General features: G+C 58.0%; 2 protein-coding genes and 1 long non-coding RNA gene across 5 annotated transcripts in view; 1 reads left to right on the top strand and 2 right to left on the bottom strand.

Moving 5' to 3' along the window:
* Window positions 1-4,858: 4,858 nt before the first annotated feature.
* LOC112395158 (uncharacterized) lies at window positions 4,859-6,082 on the bottom strand. The gene is made up of 2 exons (XR_003002308.1): window positions 5,710-6,082; window positions 4,859-5,013 (listed from the first exon to the last, which is right to left on the bottom strand). It is a non-coding gene; the product is annotated as an uncharacterized LOC112395158 (long non-coding RNA).
* A 286-nt stretch (window positions 6,083-6,368) lies between these two features.
* Window positions 6,369-15,275, top strand: APEH (acylaminoacyl-peptide hydrolase). 3 transcript variants are annotated; one of them, XM_024738183.1, is made up of 22 exons: window positions 6,369-6,473; window positions 6,549-6,681; window positions 7,109-7,235; window positions 7,612-7,705; window positions 7,805-7,880; window positions 7,970-8,133; window positions 8,300-8,437; window positions 8,534-8,625; window positions 8,708-8,748; window positions 8,833-8,954; window positions 9,424-9,484; window positions 10,746-10,843; window positions 11,492-11,543; window positions 12,382-12,470; window positions 12,906-13,044; window positions 13,537-13,620; window positions 13,705-13,785; window positions 14,140-14,228; window positions 14,322-14,512; window positions 14,621-14,723; window positions 14,808-14,914; window positions 15,005-15,275. In XM_024738183.1, the coding sequence occupies exons 1-22, from the start codon at window positions 6,462-6,464 to the stop codon at window positions 15,108-15,110; spliced, it is 2,199 nt and encodes a 732-aa protein (XP_024593951.1). In that variant the 5' UTR covers window positions 6,369-6,461; the 3' UTR covers window positions 15,111-15,275. The 3 variants fall into 3 exon arrangements, with proteins under 3 accessions (XP_024593951.1, XP_024593948.1, XP_024593958.1); XM_024738180.1 differs by having other exon boundaries at window positions 6,383-6,681; window positions 15,005-15,271; XM_024738190.1 differs by lacking the exons at window positions 7,805-7,880; window positions 7,970-8,133; window positions 8,300-8,437 and having other exon boundaries at window positions 6,383-6,681; window positions 15,005-15,271.
* Window positions 15,276-15,688: 413 nt separating this feature from the next.
* Window positions 15,689-18,195, bottom strand: part of MST1 (macrophage stimulating 1) — a 4,767-nt gene continuing 2,260 nt past the window's right edge. The window contains 11 exon segments of the mRNA XM_024738197.1: window positions 15,689-15,923; window positions 16,027-16,166; window positions 16,268-16,374; window positions 16,455-16,601; window positions 16,741-16,818; window positions 16,991-17,111; window positions 17,202-17,237; window positions 17,330-17,466; window positions 17,615-17,717; window positions 17,808-17,938; window positions 18,102-18,195. The exon segment at window positions 18,102-18,195 is cut by the window's right edge and continues 22 nt beyond it. Of these exon segments, the coding sequence (XP_024593965.1) occupies window positions 15,762-15,923; window positions 16,027-16,166; window positions 16,268-16,374; window positions 16,455-16,601; window positions 16,741-16,818; window positions 16,991-17,111; window positions 17,202-17,237; window positions 17,330-17,466; window positions 17,615-17,717; window positions 17,808-17,938; window positions 18,102-18,195 (1,256 nt within the window). The 3' untranslated portion in view covers window positions 15,689-15,761.

Raw genomic sequence — 18,195 nt, 5'->3', positions numbered from 1 at the left:
AAGCAACTTGTGTTAAAGAAATGGCCCTTCCTGGCCAACCTGGTTCTTTCTTCCTGATCTTCTCTTTATGACCTCAAACCTGCCCAAGCACCCCTCTCCCCCAGCCTCAGTGGGGTGGGATCCCGTGGGTGAGGAGGAGCCAGGCCGTCAGCTTGTGGCAGACAGCTGGAAGGAGTGCGGGTGGGAAGCAGCTGTCCACAGTTCTTGACAAAATTCTTCTGTCTTTCCTGTTTCCTTTCCCCCTCCCTCCTTTTCTCCTCCAAGCATCTACAATCTGGCAAACCTTGGCCCAAAGACTCATACCAGGTGGGACGTGGCAGGCGGGCCTCAGTTGAGGACGGGATGTTTTCTAACAGCAGCTGCCGGGGTGAAACATCTGTTGGTCAAGTGGGACCATTGGCCCAGGGGGACCTGTGATTGTCTTTCCAGAGACCCTGCTCTCCTCAGGGCACCACCTTCAAGGCGTAGCCGTCGTTGGGAGGGAGGAACCCTCTCTTCAGGCCCTGCCACGCGGCAGTCTTGCTGCTCTTCCCACAGCCGCCTTCCGCGGCCTGGCCAGCCAGGCTACCAATGCGTTATACACAGAGTTTGGGCGCGCGCAGCCTGTTTTTGACGGACGCTGCCCTCCCTCCACAATGCCAGAAGTTTTTCCACAGCCTTGGAGAGGGGCTTTGACTGAGGGCTGGGGGCCCTGGGCTCCGTTTCCTTCACATTCCAGCTGGCCCAGATCCCTCTGTGGCCACAGGGTCCTGCCCCCTTCACCCTGCCCCCTGGGTGACACCGGAGCAGACTTCCATGTGGCTAGCGTGGGATTGGGAGAACTTTACAAACATTAGGACCTAACACTGTCTCATCGCTGAAATAAGAGGCCATAGCACCGAAAAGCAGCGTGGGCGCTGGCTGAGGCTTCTCCCAGCCCGTGGGTGGCCGCGTGCTAGCGTGCCTGCCACCATCTTCAAAGCCATCACCCCCAGTCATCGTGAGCATCCCAGCGGCACCACCATTGTCTCGACCAGCCGGCTCCTCGTTCGTACACCTGGGGATTTCTTTTGATTTCAAGAACAGCCTTAATTATTTCAGTTTGATTTAAGTGTATACCTCATAAACATTGTTCTTTTATTTCTCCCCCCACCCTTTCTCTCTTCGCTCTCTCGGCTCACCTCCTTGCCTCTCCCCTCCACCACCACCTTGTGACTGATGGTTTGGTTCCCTCTCTGCTCTGCCCCTGCTCAGCACGGGGAGAATATTGACTTAGAAGCAATAGTGGGCAGCAGGCCACCAAGAGCACAACCCCAGGGCAGGGTCTAGGGAGGCCCCTCAGCCCACCTCTGTTTACCGTGCAACTCCAGTCCTTCTTAAGCCATCACCAGTGGACATGCTCAGAGCAGAGGGGCCAGGGCTTCTGCCAGCCAAGGGAAGGGCCCAGGGCCCTGCGCTGGGGAGTGTGGCACCGTCCATCCACCTGGTGGACTGGGCAGTGTTCCTCCCTGAGGCCCTTCCCTTAGGGGCCTCCCTTCACCTTGGGCACAGCCACAAGTCTCATCTCTAACGTTCTATGCAATTAAATATAAACCCTCAAAGACAACTGTTAATATTTATTAAATTCCGTGTTATGTATAAGGAGTTAATTGCAAACCTGCAATTGAGAAACTGGATAGATATGCTCATATCAAACCCCTCGCTCCCTTCCCCCTCCCCTGCTCCCACTGTGTGTGTGAAATTCTCAGTCTGTGGCATGTTCGACCTGTGGCAGGACTCGCTGCTGCCAGGCGAGTCACCGCCTGTCCCGCAGTGGAGCATGCACAGCTCGCAGCTTCTTTGCACGATTTCATCCATTTTCAATGCTCGACCCTCTTGCTTGGAGTTCTTTTTGTCTCAGAACCTCTCCTTCAGGAGTGCTTCTAGCTAACTTCTGCACGAGCTAGTGAGGACCCGTCGGAATTGCTGCCTGAGCATGCCAGGCTGTGGGCCCGGCAGTACAAGGCCCCACACCCTCTGCAGGTTTCTCTGACCAAGATGTCTCTGAGGAGACACGTGGTGGGAGCCCGCACAGGATGTGTGCGTGTGAACATTCGGAAGGTTTGCTGTAGGATTTCCATCTGTAAGTCACTCCCCCACTTATCCCAGCCCTGAGCCAGAGACATCTGGTCGCCCCTTCCCAGCAGGGCACTGCTCAAGAGCAGAGCTGGGCTGCGTCTGTAGCCAGAGAGACAGAGGCCAAGGGTAGGGCCCAGCTCCTGACTGTACTTCTCCTTTGTGGCTGGGAGGCTCAAAGGTCTGTGAGCCAGGAGATCTGGCCAGGGGGCCAGAGAATGCTCAGGAAGAGCTGGAGTTTTGGCATTTATGGTGAGGACAGCTGACAGTGTCATCTTTGATCAGAGTGCATATTCACATAGACAGTGGCTTCAAGCTGAGTTTCTTGGGAAGCTTCTCAATAACAAAACTTACAGAAGGTTCTGTTGTGACACTCTGCATCTGTCTCCAGGACCTAAACTCCCTGCCAGCCCCTATCTCTGAAGCCTAAGTATCCGCTCATCAGCTTCTCTAAGACTGAGCCAAGAGTGTGGCAGGTGGTAGCTGCCTGACCCCTCCAGGCCTGGCCTTCCTCCAGAGTGCTCTGGTTTGCACCATGCATTTCTCAGGGGTCCACATTTCTCATTCTTTCCTATAAGGTCTACAAACCCCTTCAGAGAGGGATCCTGGCCCACCTCTGGCAGCTGTGGATGAGATAGGAGGCTGTCAACCCTTGTGTTGGGCCTAAGACCCTGCCCTTCTGGATTTGGGCTTCACCCATCCAACGGGACACCTGCCTCATCCCAGAGATCAGGCCTGGGCTGTATGAGGCCATCTGTGCAAGGGCTGAAGGAGGCCACCATCTGGCACCTCTGACCACCCAGGGCCATGTCTTCGTGGGGATGTGCCTAGTGGCTGGATACATGAGGGACTAATGCAGCGATCCTCCCGATAAAAGGCCAAGGGATGGGACCAGGAGCAGGGAACAGGCAGGGAGATAACAGCAGGTCAGCCTCCATCAAAGCTAGTTTCACGCTCTCCAATGTTGACTCTTCAGCAAATCTCCTTTCTGGCCAAGCTTTCTGAGTTTGAAATTTCTGACATCTGCCACTCCCTAACCCCCAGTGTATCCACAGGACACATCTGTGCCTATCACCCCTTGTGAAGGTGGCTGGAGCAGGCCTCTGGGCCACAGGTGTCCTGGCCCTTGTGTGGATACAGCTGTGGCTCTGGGGGCCAGAGGCTGAGGGACCAGCATTCGATGCCTTGGGCAGTGGGGAGCACCAAGCACATTTCCACATGGGCAAGGGGTTCTCTGGGATGCAATCCAGGCCTTCTCTACACCCTCCCCCGACCCAGTGTCATGAACAAGGGCACTGCCGCCTCTGTCTACTTCAGGGCCTAATGCATTCACAGTGACACCCCGCTTCCCCACCATCCACTTAGTCCTTGGGAAGAGAGGGTGGTCTCAGGGCCCATGATGACTGGGCAGCAGTGGCAGCAACCATGGCCTGTCTTCTGGAGCCTGTGGGGAGTTTTCCAGGCAGATTCTTTACCATGACAACAAGGTCCTGGCCTGTTGGCCCCTCCCTTGCCCTCGTGCCCCCTCCCCCCATTCTGTAAATACTTGTCATTGTGGACTCGACAGGGTCAGAGGGACAGGCCTGACCAACTGAAACTCCTCAGAGATATCATTTCTGTCTCCCTGGGTACCAGCAGCCCTGCTGCCATGTGCACTGGGGTGGCACTGGAGAGCCATGGAAGTCATGAGATATTGTGTGTGTATGCATGTGAACAAGTGTGTGAGTGTGTATGTGTGTGTGTGTCTGCCTCATTTGGCCTCTGGGATCAAATCAGCTCCTTCTCTCTAAGTGCAGTGCCCTGGAGAGTGGTGGCCGCCCAATGCCTTTCCTCTGCTAGCTTCCATGTCTTGTTTTTGCTTCCCCCTCACTCTTTCCCTGCCTCCCTTCTTTCCTCTCTCCCTTTCTTTCCTTCTCTCCTTCTTTATTTGAGGGGGGAAGAGTGCTGTACAAAGTCAAACAAACAAGTTTACAGTTGTAAGTGCAATGAATGACCCGAGTCCTCCACATGACCTTGTGAATCGTGTGCCGTCCTCCTGTGCTCTGTGAGAACTCGTGGTACTTCAGTGTCCCTCCCCCTGTATTGTAACAAGGTAATTCTGTGGTATCAGAATAAAAGGACTTGATATAAACAACCTACAGACTGTCTCTGGGATGGTTTCTGAAACGGGAAGGCGTAGGCAGAGGAACAAATCCCCAAACTGTGACAGTCCTGTCTTTTCACAGTTAAAGGGAAAAGAGTGAAAAGGCAAAGTTGCAGAAGTACTGGCAAGGCCAGGGCTGAGTTCATACCAATCTGTGCAAAGACAGTGGGCCTCTCCACAAAGGCGCCCCAAGGCAGGTTTAATGCTTGGACCTGGAGGGAGCAGTTAGCTCACTGGGCAGACTGCTGAGGGACTGTGCCTCCACAGCCTTTGAGTGTCGGGGCTGCACAAACAGCTTTCTAGGGCCTGGTTCCCTGGAGAAGCAGGTGAGCAGGTGCTGCCCCCTGGTGTTGCCAACAAGCCCTACACCTGTCTGCCTTGCTGTGTCCACTCCAACCCCCAAACTCTTGGGGGCTGCTAGATCTTAGTCCTTCCCTAGGATTGGAGAGCCTCCTTATCAAAGTAACCCAGAGTTGCTAGAAATTTTTTAAAACACAGATAAATGAAACGAGTATCAGCCTCACCTCTGGTCTTCCCTAAAGTTAGTATCTTGATGCATGTCTTTCCTTCCTGTTTGTGTTTTCCTTTTTCATTTTAAACAGAAGACAGAAGGCACAGTACTTACTGTTTTCTAGCCTCCTGTTTACTTCTACACATTCATTCCAAGTATTTAGATGTTCATCCTCCAGTGCCCGGCCTCCAGAGAGCTGCACCATGAGTTTACAGCCAGTCTACTGCACATGCCCTCAAGGACAGGCACCATGTTCCCAGTTTTCCTGTTATAAACAATGCTGTAATGAACATCCTAGTTTCCAACTTTCCACCCAGATTGGTGGCTGGGGCCACTCTTTCTGCTCCCAGTTCTGGCCTTAACAGTCCTGCACACACTGGATGCTCACAAGTTAAGTGGCCTCAGAAAGTGGAAACTGTTTTTAGTTAACTAATCCAATGGAAGGAGAAGCTGCAGGCCAGTCAAGTGGGATCTCAGTCAAAGGCAAGGCAGGGCACAGGGAGCCAGGGCCCTGAGGTGTGGAAGACCAGCCAGGCTCAGGGTATATGGAGGAGGGGACATCCGTTGCTGCTGGCCTGACCGCTGCCCAGCCTCTCCTGCCCTCTTCTGCCATTGTAACCTGCCCAGTCCAGTGCCACTGCCCTGAGGGAGGCTGCCTGCCCAGGTTTTTCTTTCCACAGGAAGCTCTGTGGTTCTGGGTGGAGCCTGACCCCCCCAGGCCCTCTACACCCAAGAACTTGGGCTGAGGCCTGGGAAGGCAGACAGAGGCCCACACGCTCACGATCCCCAGCAAGGTGCCACTGAGCGGGGCGGGTGAGGGCTGCAGGGGCAGATAGCTTCTGGGGTAGGCCTGGTGGCCGATAAGACCAGGCGACACCCTGTTACCTTTGCACCCGCCCTTCTTTGCCCCACGCCCTGGAGCTCCAAGGCTCGAGCTCTGCGCCCCCTGCCAGGAACGCACCTCTGCCCTTCTTTTCTCGTCGGCCTGAGAGCCCCTCCAGAGCAGGGCCTGGCACCGTCTGGTGAATGCTTGCCTCGTAATGGTCCAGAAGGACCCGACAGTTAGCCTCCGGGCTGCGGAAGACCCCAGCTGGGGCTGACTTCGGCTTGCACCCTGCCTCTCACGCCCCCGCCCCTCATCTCTCTTTTCCTCGACTTTACCCTCGCAGGGCTCAGCCCCGCCCTCTCACCCCACCCCCGCGTCTTCGGAGTCCTCGGTCAGCAGCCTCTCAGGACCTGCCCCCGGATGCTTAGGGCCCACCCCCGTCCGGCCTCATCTGCCCTCCTCCCGTGGGCCCTGTCGTTCTTCACACACCTCGCCCCTCCCTACAGACCCGCTCCTTTATTCCGTTTCGACAGCGCCACCCCTTCTCCTCGAAAACCCCATTCCCTCTCCCTCCCCTCCCAGTAATAGGCCGGGCCTTGGCCCACAGAGCTTGCCTCTCTCCAGCCTAGCCCACCCCGAAAGGCCTGCTCCTTTCCCCGAGGTCCCTGCTCTTCCCCTCCAGGACTCCTGGGGCCGCAGCTCCAACTTGTTCCTCGCAGGCCCCACCTCCTTACCATCGAGGCCCCGCCCCTCGTCTAATCGTCCTCGCTCATTCGTCGAAAGTCCCGCCCCTCTCACTGTGCGGCAAGGCCGCGGCGGAGACTGGCCGGGCCTCTCACTTCCGGGCGCCTGAACGCCCCGCCTCACCCAGGCGGCCCAGAGCCACCATGGAGCGGCAGGTGAGGGAGCGGCCCGCGGTTCCCGTGGTCTTTGCAGCCCGGGCCGGGCCTGACCCTGCTGTGTCCCCTGCGCAGGTGCTGCTGAACGAGCCCGAAGAGGCGGCGGCGCTGTACCGGGACCTTAGCCGCCATCCCGCGCTGAGCGCCGCCTGCCTGGGCCCGGAGGTCACCACGCAGTACGGGGGTTGTTACCGGACGGTGCACACTGGTGTGTGTATGGAGGGGAGTCGGTGGAGAGGAGGGGGGCGTGGAGGGCTAGCTGCCTGACAGTGCACACGGGTGTGTGGAGAAGGCCGGGCTTGGAGAGTGTGGGTGTGGAACAGTGCATCCGTAAGAGGTCTGTGCACACAGGTGTATGGGGGGGCGGCCTATTTGGGGTATTATAGGATGGTGCCCCGTCATCGTATCCCACACCTGCTCTCAAGATTCTAGGGTGGATGCTAGGAGCAGTAATCGTTTCTCTCCAAGACGTTGTCAGCCTAGGCTCTGGAGGCCTAGACTTGAGAGTTGTGGCCAAGTGTTGCCCATCCTGCCCCCCAGAATATCTGGAGATAGACTGAGAGAGGTGGGGTAGGGGAGGGGGTAGCCTGTGCTGGGACTGGTCAAGTTGAGCAGCCTCATGCCTCTCCTCGCAGAGTGGACCCAGAGGGACCTGGAACGCATGGAGAACATCCGATTCTGCCGCCAGTACCTGGTGTTCCATGATGCGGACTCAGTGGTGTTTGCAGGGCCTGCGGGCAACAGTGTGGAGACCCGGGGCGAGTAAGTTTGAGGGAGGAAGCTTGTAGGCAAGGCCGTGGCCATCTGCAAGCCTTTTATGAAGGCCCACCCTGTGCCTTGGTGTGGGTAGGGCCCAGAAGGGAAGCCAGGAGCCCCATCCCTGACCCTTGGGAGCTCAGGTAGTAGTGACATGGTCACAAGCATTGGAGGCTTGCTCCAAACTTGGGCTGCGACTAGAGTCCCTGCCCCAGGGAAGGGAGGCAAGGCAGCTGCCGTGGTAGGGCTAGAAGGGCTGCAGGGGCGGTTGTGGGCCAGAGCCTCAAGAATCTTATCTAAGAGATTGTGGCCAATAAGGGGACAGGATGGGCTATCACTGGGTGGGAGGTAATACTGACCTGCTCCCCTACATCCTCCTCAGGCTGCTGAGCAGAGAATCTCCTTCAGGCACCATGAAAGCTGTGCTGCGCAAGGCTGGAGGGCCGGGCGCTGGGGAGGAGAAGCAGTTTTTGGAGGTAAGTCTGCATAGGACCACGTGGTGGGTAACTGGGGGCTCAGTCCCACGGATAAGGCTCTGTTGGAGGATAGGCAACCTGACTCCCAGATGTCCTTAGGTTTGGGAGAAGAACCGGAAGCTCAAGAGCTTCAACCTGTCAGCGCTGGAGAAACATGGGCTGGTTTATGAGGATGGTGAGGCATCTGGCTGGTGAGCAGGCAGGGCGGACAGGAGGGGCAGCCATAGCCCAGGGCTCCCCCTGATCGGCCTTCCTTGCACCCAGACTGCTTTGGCTGCCTGTCCTGGTCGCACTCGGAGACACACTTATTATACGTGGCAGAGAAGAAGCGCCCCAAGGCTGAGTCCTTCTTTCAGACCAAAGCCTTGGACGTCAGTGGCAGCGATGACGAGGTGGCCAGGCTGAAGAAGCCAGACCAGGCCATTAAGGTGCTCATGGCCATGGCCAGTCCATGAAGGCCCCTCAGGGCAGTGCTGGGGTCTACTATGCTCTCTGCCCACCCTGTGCCTATCAGAACCAGGGAGGTACTGGCTTCTAGGGGGCAGGGCCATCTCCTGCAAGACAGGCTGGGCATTGAGTGTCTTGTGTTCTCAGGGGGATCAATTTTTATTTTACGAAGATTGGGGAGAAAACTTGGTTTCCAAAAGCACTCCTGTACTCTGTGTGCTGGATGTCGAGAGTGGCAACATCTCTGTGCTTGAGGGGGTCCCTGAGAGTGTGTCCCCTGGACAGGTTAGTGCTGACTTGGCCTACATGACTCCGAAAGTCTGGGGCCCCTGCCTGAGCTACTGACCCTTGTTCACACCTGCCCTGTGGTCTTGTTGACAGGCATTCTGGGCCCCTGGAGACACAGGTGTTGTGTTTGTGGGCTGGTGGCATGAGCCCTTCCGGCTGGGCATCCGCTTCTGCACCAATCGAAGGTGAGGACAGTCGAAGGGGCAGGGCAGAGGGCCTTGCAGCTCAGACTGGCCTTGAAGCTGAGTGTCTCTCTGGTGGTTCCAGGTCAGCCCTGTACTATGTAGACCTCATCGGGGGGAAGTGTGGTAAGTGCTGGCACCTACCTGTGCTTCACTGACACACACTGGCCCTGGCAGCCTGCATGATGCTTGCATTTCTGTCTGGTCCAGAGCTCCTCTCGGATGACTCTCTGGCTGTCTCTTCTCCCCGGCTGAGCCCAGACCAATGTCGCATCGTCTACCTGAGGTTCCCATCTCTGGTCCCGCATCAGCAGTGTGGCCAGTTGTGCCTGGTGAGCTGGGGTGGGGGTGGGGGGAGGTCAGCAAGAGGAGGGGATGGCAGATGAGAGCTGGAGGGTCAGCTTCATCTCCCCATGGCCTCCTCAGTGGACCTCCTGTCCTGGGTACAGTGATGGTGTGAGTTCTGCCTTTCCTTCTCTCCAGGCAAGGCCTGGAGGCTGTCATGGGGGCTCTGCACAATCAAAACTCACCACCTTGAGAGCATCCTCTGTCTACAAGAATGCTCCTCCCTTTGCTTCTCATCTGCACGTGGCCAGGCTCTGCAAGGGGCTGGGATATAATGGGCAGTTACAGAGTCTCAGTCCTTATAAAAGGGCCCCTAGTGAAAGTCAAAGGCCCCTCCAGACATCTGCTCCAGGTCACCAGAAAGGAGATACATCAGGCCTCTCTCAGGTCCTCCCCTCCCTGCCCTGAGGGTACTGCCAGTCCCCTGGTGAGCCTGACCATTGTGTTCTGTTGCAGTATGACTGGTATACCAGGGTCACCTCCGTGGTGGTGGATGTTGTGCCTCGGCAGCTGGGAGGTAAGGGGTGTCGGCTGGGTGGGTGCCAAGGAGCATGCAGTTCTGTTTTCCTGCCATCTGTTACCCCTGCTCAGGGCCAGCCTCCTCAGCTCTTCCTGCCTGGGTTCCTTCTGAAGTCTCCCCGCTGCTGGGCCAGCCCCAGGTTCAGCCTCTGCAGGGGGTGGGGCCATTACTGTAGGGAATGGTTCTCATAGAAGGTCAGCTGGACCAAAGCTGAGATCCGAGTGGCCCAAGCTGGCTGAGGCTTGAGATTATTTCATTTGTGCCACAGCCCATAGATTTATCTTGTTTTTCCAGTGGCTGCTTAAAGCCACTGCTCCTTCAAGGGGTCTCAGAAAGTACACTAGATTGGCAGGTCCTGCCCCAAGGGTGCGCATTCTCCCACTCCCAGCCCCCACCCCAGCATTTGTCCAGTCCAAGCCCTTGAGGCAGCAGGGTCTCTGGGAGGGTGGCTCTTGGCTGACAAGCTCCAGTCACAGTCTCGGGTGCTCACAACTCTGCTTGGGATCCCAGACTATCCCAAGGACGTGAGGGGTGAGTCTCTTGTTTTCTTAGGCCGCCTGGTCAGTTCCAGGAGTCAAGGACAAGGGATGGCCTCCTTTTCCTGTCTTTGGGTTACAGGGATGCAGCAGTGGGGGCCTGGTCTGAATCCTAGCTCTGCTCCTTATTAGTTGTGTGTTCTTGGACAGTATCCTGATCCCCTGAGCTTCCATTTATTTATGTGAGGAGAGGGTGGTTGTTCCTGCCTTCTTTGTAGGATTGTAGTGAGGGGTAAATGAGTGATGATGTTAGAGGGTAGGATTTATTCAGGCCCGGGTGCCAGGTACTCTGCTAAATACGGTTAGAGACAGACAGGTGTCTTGGTTACAGCATCCGCTGCCTCCCAGCGGCCCTTAAGAGCAGCTCAGAGGAATGCCAGTGCATTCAGTTTCTCTCAGAAGCTCTTCAGCTCCGCCTCTCTTGGGCCCTCAGAGGCCTCTGCTCCTCAGCCCCCTCTTCAGGCAGCTCCTCATTGCCTAGGGTACCCCCATGTATGTGGCTGTTGTTCTGTCACAGTTCTGGGGCCCCAGGTGAATTCCCCAGCGACCCGGCCTGCCTCATAGTCTGGACACACACACACACACACACACACACACACACACACACACACTCATAGTCTGGACACACACACGCACACACACACACACACACACACCCGTAGTCTGGACACACACACACCCCTCCACTCTTGGACGTGGCCCCCAGCTCTCTGCCTTTGCAGAGAACTTCTCTGGGATCTACTGCAGCCTTCTGCCTCCGGGATGCTGGTCGGCTGACAGCCAGAGAGTGGTTTTCGACTCAGCTCAGCGCAGCCGGCAGGTGAGGAGCCCTGACTGTGTTGAGAGGCAGCCCTCAACCAACCCCCAGGAGCTGTGGGCCTGGGACATAGCACACACACACTGCCAGGTGGACTGCCCAGCTCACAGGTCTCCCTGGCCCCTTAAGGCCCTGCCTGCCCCTGTCCTGGACTCATTTTTCCTTGAGGGGGCTGGCTGCCCTGGTAACCCCACAACAGAGCCCTTGGCCCTTTCTCCTGAGGCAGAGATGCAGAGCCCCCACCCTCAGCATTTCCATGTGGTGGGCAAGGGGGCTGCCACTGGGGCAGGCCCCTGAACACCATACGGGGAGCTGATGGAGATGGGACAGCAGCTTTCTCCCAGGGACTGTGTGGGGACACCACAGTGTGCCAGACTCCTTTGGGGTTAGATATCGTTTGGTCCTCAGGGTAGCTCTAAGGGGCTCAAAGGCATTCCTTATCTTGCCCAGGGTCACTTAGCAAGTTGTGATGGAACTGGGATTTGAACCCAGGCCCTCAGGCCACTCCCTACTGCACTGAGTAGCTATCACCATAGTCACTCACAGCTCTGGCCTTGGCCCAAGGGTCCCCAAGAGGGTAGAGAGGAGGTGGGGGCAGGACCCATCGGGCTCTTGGATGTGGTACCACACATGGCCTCCTCTCTGCTTCAGGACCTGTTTGCTGTGGACACCCAAATGGGCAGTGTGACCTCTCTGACGGCTGGTGAGCAGGGCTGGCGAGTGGGCCAGCCAGGCCAGGGGAGGGACTGGAGCTCAAGCATGTGGGGCAGCACTCTCGGCCACTCTGCACCACTGACTGTCCCACAGCCTTTACTGACAGTCTTGCGAGGACCCTGCCTATGCAGGACCCTTACCCAGCCAGCAGACTGCTTCCTGGCTCTGCTCTGCTCCCTGTGTCCTGGCATTGCCTCAGCACGGCCCCCACCATACTTCTCAAACCCACAAAATTCTCTCTTGCCAAGATCTGCCAGAGTCTTCCTTCCCTCTCCCCAAACCTCAGGCAGAGGCACCTCTGCCAACCCAGGGCGCAGAAGCCCTGGGTTGGCTCCCTCATCTTCCTCTTACCCAGGCCTGATGATTCTGCACCTAAAGTGTTTTTGAGTCCTCCACCTGCCCTGGCTGTACTCACTCCTCCACAAAGCTACCAAAGGATTGTTCCCAAACTGCATCTCATTGTATAGTATCTGCTTAGGAATCTGAATCTCCTTGGACCCCACTGCCTAGAATTAGCACCTCCCCCCCAGCCTCCTGGGCCTAGCTGCCACCCCTGCAGACGGCAGTCATCAGGTGGTGGGTGGTTGTGCCATGTGGTCTGGTGTGTCCCCAGATCTGGCAGTCCCAGGAGACAACCAGCACCTGCTGGATGAATGGACTGAGAAGGCGGCTCACCCAGAGCTGTGTGTGGTTGTCTGTGACAGTCCCTCTGTGGGCATCCCTTTGCTTCCCAGGGAATAAGGGGCACCTCACTATAAAGCCTCCAGCCTGGGACTCTGGCTCTGCAGGGACTGGGTGGGAATAGTGGTGGCATCTGCCTTGTCCAGGGGGCTCAGGTGGAAGCTGGAAGCTGCTCACAATTGACCGGGACCTCATGGTGGCACAGTTCTCCACGCCCAGCCTACCCCCATGCCTGGTGAGTGTTGGTGGGCCCCAGGCCAGGAGGCAGGGATTCGGTGCAGGCAGAGTTCCCCAGGTCAGGGATCTGGTCCGAGTCTGACTGTGGCTGGTCAGCATGTGAGAGGCCAAGGTGTGGACCTAGCCCAGTATAGTCCATGAGGGTCTGGCACTATGGGGAGAAACTACTGGGTTAAGGTTTGCTCTGTTCAGAACAGGGTGCCTGGGAAAGTGCTCAGTCCTCTAGCATAACAGCCTAGAAGCTGAGGAGGGAGGGGTACATATGTGTGGTTGTGTGAGTACCTGTGTATATACCAGCTCATGACAGGAGTCCATGCTGGGCTCTCTGGAGGTGGGCAGATGGCCCAGTATAATGAGAGCTGCCCACTCTCACACTGGTAGAAAGGCAGGGAGGCAGCCAGGCCACCTGTGACACACTCTTTCCCTTTGGCAGAAAGTTGGGTTCCTGCCTCCTGAGGGGAAGGAGCAGGCGGTATCATGGGTGTCCCTGGAGGAGGCTGAGCCCATTCCTGAAATCTCCTGGAGCATCCGGGTACTACAGCCACCCCCAGAGCAAGAGCATGTGCAGTATGGTGAGCTGGGCAGGGGCAGAGGGGCACCTTCTCCAAGTTCCCCAGCACACAGTGTCTGTGGTCACCATTCCCGTCTCCTGTCTCACATTTTGGGATTTTTTGAGATTACCTCTAAGAGGTTTTTTTTCCTCTTGTGGATGGTCATGGGGAGTAGTGTCCAGGCATCTGAGCACCTACTCTGGGTATCAGAGCTGGGCATCACCAGGCCAGATCGTCTGCAGTGGGATAACAGAGCCCAAAGAAGACAGGCCTATGTAAGGCCTCTGTGACCACACCTCCTCCAGAATATTGTCCCTGCAGAGACTGGGACTCCCTGACTAGGGCAGAAGGAGCATGAGCGTCCTGGGGTCCATGTGTCACAGTGTGGGCTACCTTGGCCAGGTCTCTCGTTTCAGAGGTCAGCTGCAGACCTGCAGCTACAGCTGAGGCCTTGGCTGGGGAAGCCCCTAGGCAGTAGAACTGGCTCTGCTGATTGCTGCTTTTCCCCTGCAGCTGGCCTTGACTTTGAAGCAATCCTTCTGCAGCCCAGCGACCCTCCAGATAAGACCCAGGTGCCCATGGTGGTCATGCCCCACGGTAGGCAACTGGCCTAAGAGTCCCTGCCCTTCCACAATCCCTCCTAGCTGGCTCTTTCACCTTCTCTCTGTTCCCTATCTGCAGGGGGACCCCATTCATCCTTTGTCACTGCCTGGATGCTGCTCCCAGCCATGCTTTGCAAGATGGGCTTTGCAGTACTACTAGGTGAGGGAGCAGGGTGCTGCAGCTCTGGTAGAGCTATGGGGTGGTGGTGATGATGTGGCCCTGGTCTGTACAAGCACTGCGGGTACCACCCTAGTCTCCAGGCCTCTGCAGCCTGGACCTGGTAATCACTATCAGAAACTGCCCTGGCCAGTCTCTGGCTCCATGGCGTGGTGATAACATGAAGTAACTTGCAACTGCCATGGAAAGGGTGTGTGGTCACTGGGCAGTCTCAAATCTCTTGGCCCCTTCCCCTTGAGTCTGGTGCAGCTAGCCTCAAGGCCTACTTCACCTATAGGTGAAAGGGCGCTGGGAAGGTCACTTGACCACCCTGTCTGGTCCCTCCCTGGCCTCCAGTGAACTATCGTGGCTCCACGGGCTTTGGCCAGGACAGCATCCTCTCCCTCCCCGGCAATGTGGGCCACCAGGATGTGAAGGACGTCCAGGTAGCAGGGGCTGGGGCTTCTGGACGGGCTGGGGGTGTGGCTCCATTCAGCTGGGCAGGCAGCTGGCTGCAGCATGATCTGCCCACCCTGTAGTTTGCAGTAGAGCAGGTGCTCCAGGAGGAACACTTTGATGCAGGCCGTGTGGCCCTTATGGGTGGTTCCCATGGTGGCTTCCTGTCCTGCCACCTGATTGGTCAGTACCCGGAGACCTACGGTGCCTGCGTGGTGCGGAACCCTGTGATCAACATTGCCTCCATGATGGGCTCCACTGACATCCCTGACTGGTGGGTGTGCCCAGAGGTCCCCACCCTTCTCCCCCCTCACTACGTATCCTCATGGAGCTCCGGCAGGCCCCAGAGCTCCTGGGCCTGCATCATCTCAGTGTCTTGTAGGTGCGTGGTGGAGGCTGGCTTCCCCTACAGCAGCAACTGCCTGCCAGACCTCAACATGTGGGCTGAGATGCTGCACAAGTCGCCCATCAAGTATACCCCTCAGGTACGCAGCCCTCCCCCTGCCCAGTGCACCACGAATCTGTCCAGGGCCCCGGGCCCTGCTCACCTCCACTCCCCACATACCTAGGTGAAGACACCAGTGTTACTGATGCTGGGCCAGGAGGACCGGCGTGTGCCCTTCAAGCAGGGCATGGAGTATTACCGTGCCCTCAAGGCCCGAAATGTGCCCGTTCGGTGAGTACAGCAAGACAGCCCTGGCAGCTGGTGGGCAGGTGAGCAGGGAAGGATCCTCAATCCTCAAACATTGCTGCCCAACCCTTACAGGCTCCTGCTCTATCCCAAAAGCACCCATGCACTATCAGAGGTGGAGGTGGAATCAGACAGCTTCATGAATGCTGCGCTCTGGCTGTGCACGCACTTGGGCAACTGAAGCCCTACCACTCTGTATGAGCTGGGTGACATATGCCACACTTGGCTCTTGGAGAGCCCCAGGGTCTGGCAGAGCAGCAAGAGGCTTCCTGGGCTCTGGACTTCATGGATGGGTGAGCCGAGGAATGTGGGCTGTATACTCATAATAAATGAGGACACAGAGTCTAGTTCCTGCTGGTACTTTGTACCAAGCCACCTCTAACCCCAGCCCCACCCTTGGGGTTCAGAGACCGTAGGCCCTGGGTATGGTAGCCGTAAGGACGGCAACTACTTCCAGCGTGAGAGGGGAGGGGACAGCGAGAGGCTCAGCTGCTGCCTGTCCTGGCCAAGTAGGACTCCCACCAGGCTAGCTCCCTCTAGCTCCTTTCTTCTGTTAGAAACTGCCCTACACCACCCTTCTCCTCCCAACAGTTTATTTAGGGGACTAGTGAGGCCCTGCCCTTCACAGCACCCACAGGCTAAGGTAGTGCTAGGGTCAGATCGCCCAGCCCAAGTTGTGTTGGACTCTGCCGCTCAGGCCCTAATGAGTTGCCAATTCATTCCCTAGAAGCAAAGGCTAAGAAGCACCCTGCACAGGCATAAAGAGGAAAGGTGGCTTTATGTCTGACAGAAAGCTTCATCCTCCCCAAGGCCCACAGGATTGAGGCTGGGACTAGCCCAGCCTCATGACCTTGTGAATCCAGTCCACAAACACAGAGACACGCATGAAGATGGATGGCCAGCGGGGCCGTGCGCACACTCGGTTGGGGATTATAATTCCCTCCAGGACCCAGCAGTCGTGAGTAAAGCAGGCAAGTGGGCCCCCGTAGTCACCCTGGTAGGTGCAAGAACTGGTGAGGGCCTGGACCATGGTAGAGACTAGCCCCCTTGGGGGTGAAGCAGTACATTTTCAGCCTGCCAGGGGCCCTGCCACTGACCTCACAGGCTCCAGCAGGGGCCAACAGTCCTTCAGTGCACATCTCACTCTCACGTACGCGACCTCGGTGCTTGATGTTACATTCCCGGTTGGAGATGACATTGAGGGAGGCTATGTTCAGGACTGTGTTGTCCCCTGTACCTACAGTGAAGAGAATGGGAAGAAGGATAGGGTCTGTGGGTAGTAGACAAGGCTGGGCCTCTTGGCCTGGAGCAGTCCATGCCCCTGCAGTGTACTCTTACCTTTGGTCTCGCCCCAGCCTGCGATCTCACACTTGGTGCCTGGAGGCACCACATACCACTCAGGGGGCAGGCAGATCAGGGCCACACGCTGGTTCAGGGTCGCAGGTCTTCAGCAAGAATGACGGCATTCAGGGTCTGAGGCCACAAGGCCCAGCCCCACCTCACACCCTCTTGACTGGTCACACACCTCTCCAGCTTGAGCAGAACAAGCTGGGAGCCAGAGGGCCCGCAGACCATCTTGGCCATTGAGATGCGCTGCAGGCCTGGCTGCCCGGGCTGTGGGTCCTGGAACAGGGTGCCTAGCCACACCTCATAGCCAGTGAGAGGCCCATGGCTGAGAGAGAAGCTCTGCTACATCAGTCGAGACTCATAGTCTGCTGCCCAACACTCACCCATTGGCTTGCCAAGGGAAGGTGGCTAAGGGGGAGAGGAAGGCATGGGGTTGGGAGTCCCCAAACCCAAGGAAGGCTCACCAAGAGGAGAAGCACTGCTGGGCAGTCAGAACCCACTGCTCCTTCACTAGGGAGCCTCCGCAGAAGTGCTGGCCCTGCCTGGAGGAGTGCAGGTTAGGAAACGGTCCTGAGACAGAGACACAGGCTGGACCTGCCATGTCTTGGCTAGGATCTGTGAGGCTGGGGCAGGTTCCTGCCCCCCCCTACTGGCACAAGCACAGAGGATGTAGCGTCAGCCCCTGTCTTGGAGAATCAGGCAGTTGTGCCTCACCGGTTGCGCAAGCTGACTGTCCAGGGTGAGTTCCCAGGCTGGCCGCCCACCACACGCAGCTTGGAGCGCCATGGGTCCAGGCGGGTCACTCTCTTGCCACACTTCTCAAACAGCACCTGGTCTGGGGGATAGAATGTGCTGGTTGAAACCCCGGACTGGATGGCGATGGGGGGTAAAGGGACCACGACGCATAACTGGCCCAAGTCTGTACCTGGGGGCTCCAGGGTGGACGGCGGTTGGTCATCATCTGAAAGACCCAAGTTCAACCACGTTAAGGGAGCCAGCCTTTGGCGGTGGAGGCTGGGGGCGGGGCCCCGGGGCTGTGTCGCCGGTGCTCACCGCAGCCCCGCAGTGCACAGTAGTCGAACGTAGTCCCCGGATCTGTGGTGTAGCACCAGGGCCCGTGACTATCCCCGTCTGGGTTCCTGCAGAAGTTCTCCTCCAGTGGTGCGTGTGGGGCGGAGGTGGGGGTGAACCTATGCGGGAGGGGGAGCAAAATCAAAGGGTAATCCCAAGCCCTCGCAAGCCTCCAGTTGGAGAGCCGAGGCATGCCGCCCTAGGGTTAGTCCCGGGCGGGGCCTGTGGCCTCGGTCTGGGAGGCACCAGGCGCGCTGGCGGACTTACTGCGGCTTGTGCGGCGTCCCCGCGGACCAGCGCTGACACCGGACGCCCTTTCGGGTCTTGCTGACTGAGCCGCGGTACAGTTCCCCCGCGCCATGGTAGCAGTCTGCGGCGGGCGGACGGACGGGGGCGACCGTCAGCCGGCTCTCGCCCCAGCCCGCCGGCCCCGTGCGTCCAGACCCAGCTCAGGCCTTACCCTCGGGCCGCACGTCGTCGGTGCAGCGCCGGATCTGGTAGCAGAAGGCCACGCGCATGCCAGGCCGCGATGTGAAGCACCAGGGCGCCTCCGATCCGTCGGGGTTCCGACAGAAGTTCTCCCGAAGGTCCCTGAGCAAGCACGCAGCTCAGCCCGGGTGGGTCCCAGGTCATGGGCTGGAGCCCAGCCTCCAGCTCCTCCCCAAGCCCCGCCTTCTTTCAAGCCCCGCCCGGGGCCCCCCTCAGGTCCCACCCGCAGGAGTAGCAGGCTCCCAGCGGCGGCCAGCCAACTCACTTGCACGCATACTTTTCCGGCGTAAAGCGATGCTGATGCGGATGCTGCGCGTCCCAACGCTGGCAGGGCACGCCCGCAGCGGTGGTGTTGACCG

This window comes from Neophocaena asiaeorientalis, unplaced genomic scaffold, assembly GCF_003031525.2.
Source record: "Neophocaena asiaeorientalis asiaeorientalis breed wild unplaced genomic scaffold, Neophocaena_asiaeorientalis_V1.1 scaffold680, whole genome shotgun sequence".
In the NCBI taxonomy this organism is placed as follows: domain Eukaryota; kingdom Metazoa; phylum Chordata; class Mammalia; order Artiodactyla; family Phocoenidae; genus Neophocaena; species Neophocaena asiaeorientalis.
The sequence above is the reverse complement of the archived record's forward strand: the minus strand, read 5'-3'. Positions and strand labels throughout refer to the sequence as shown.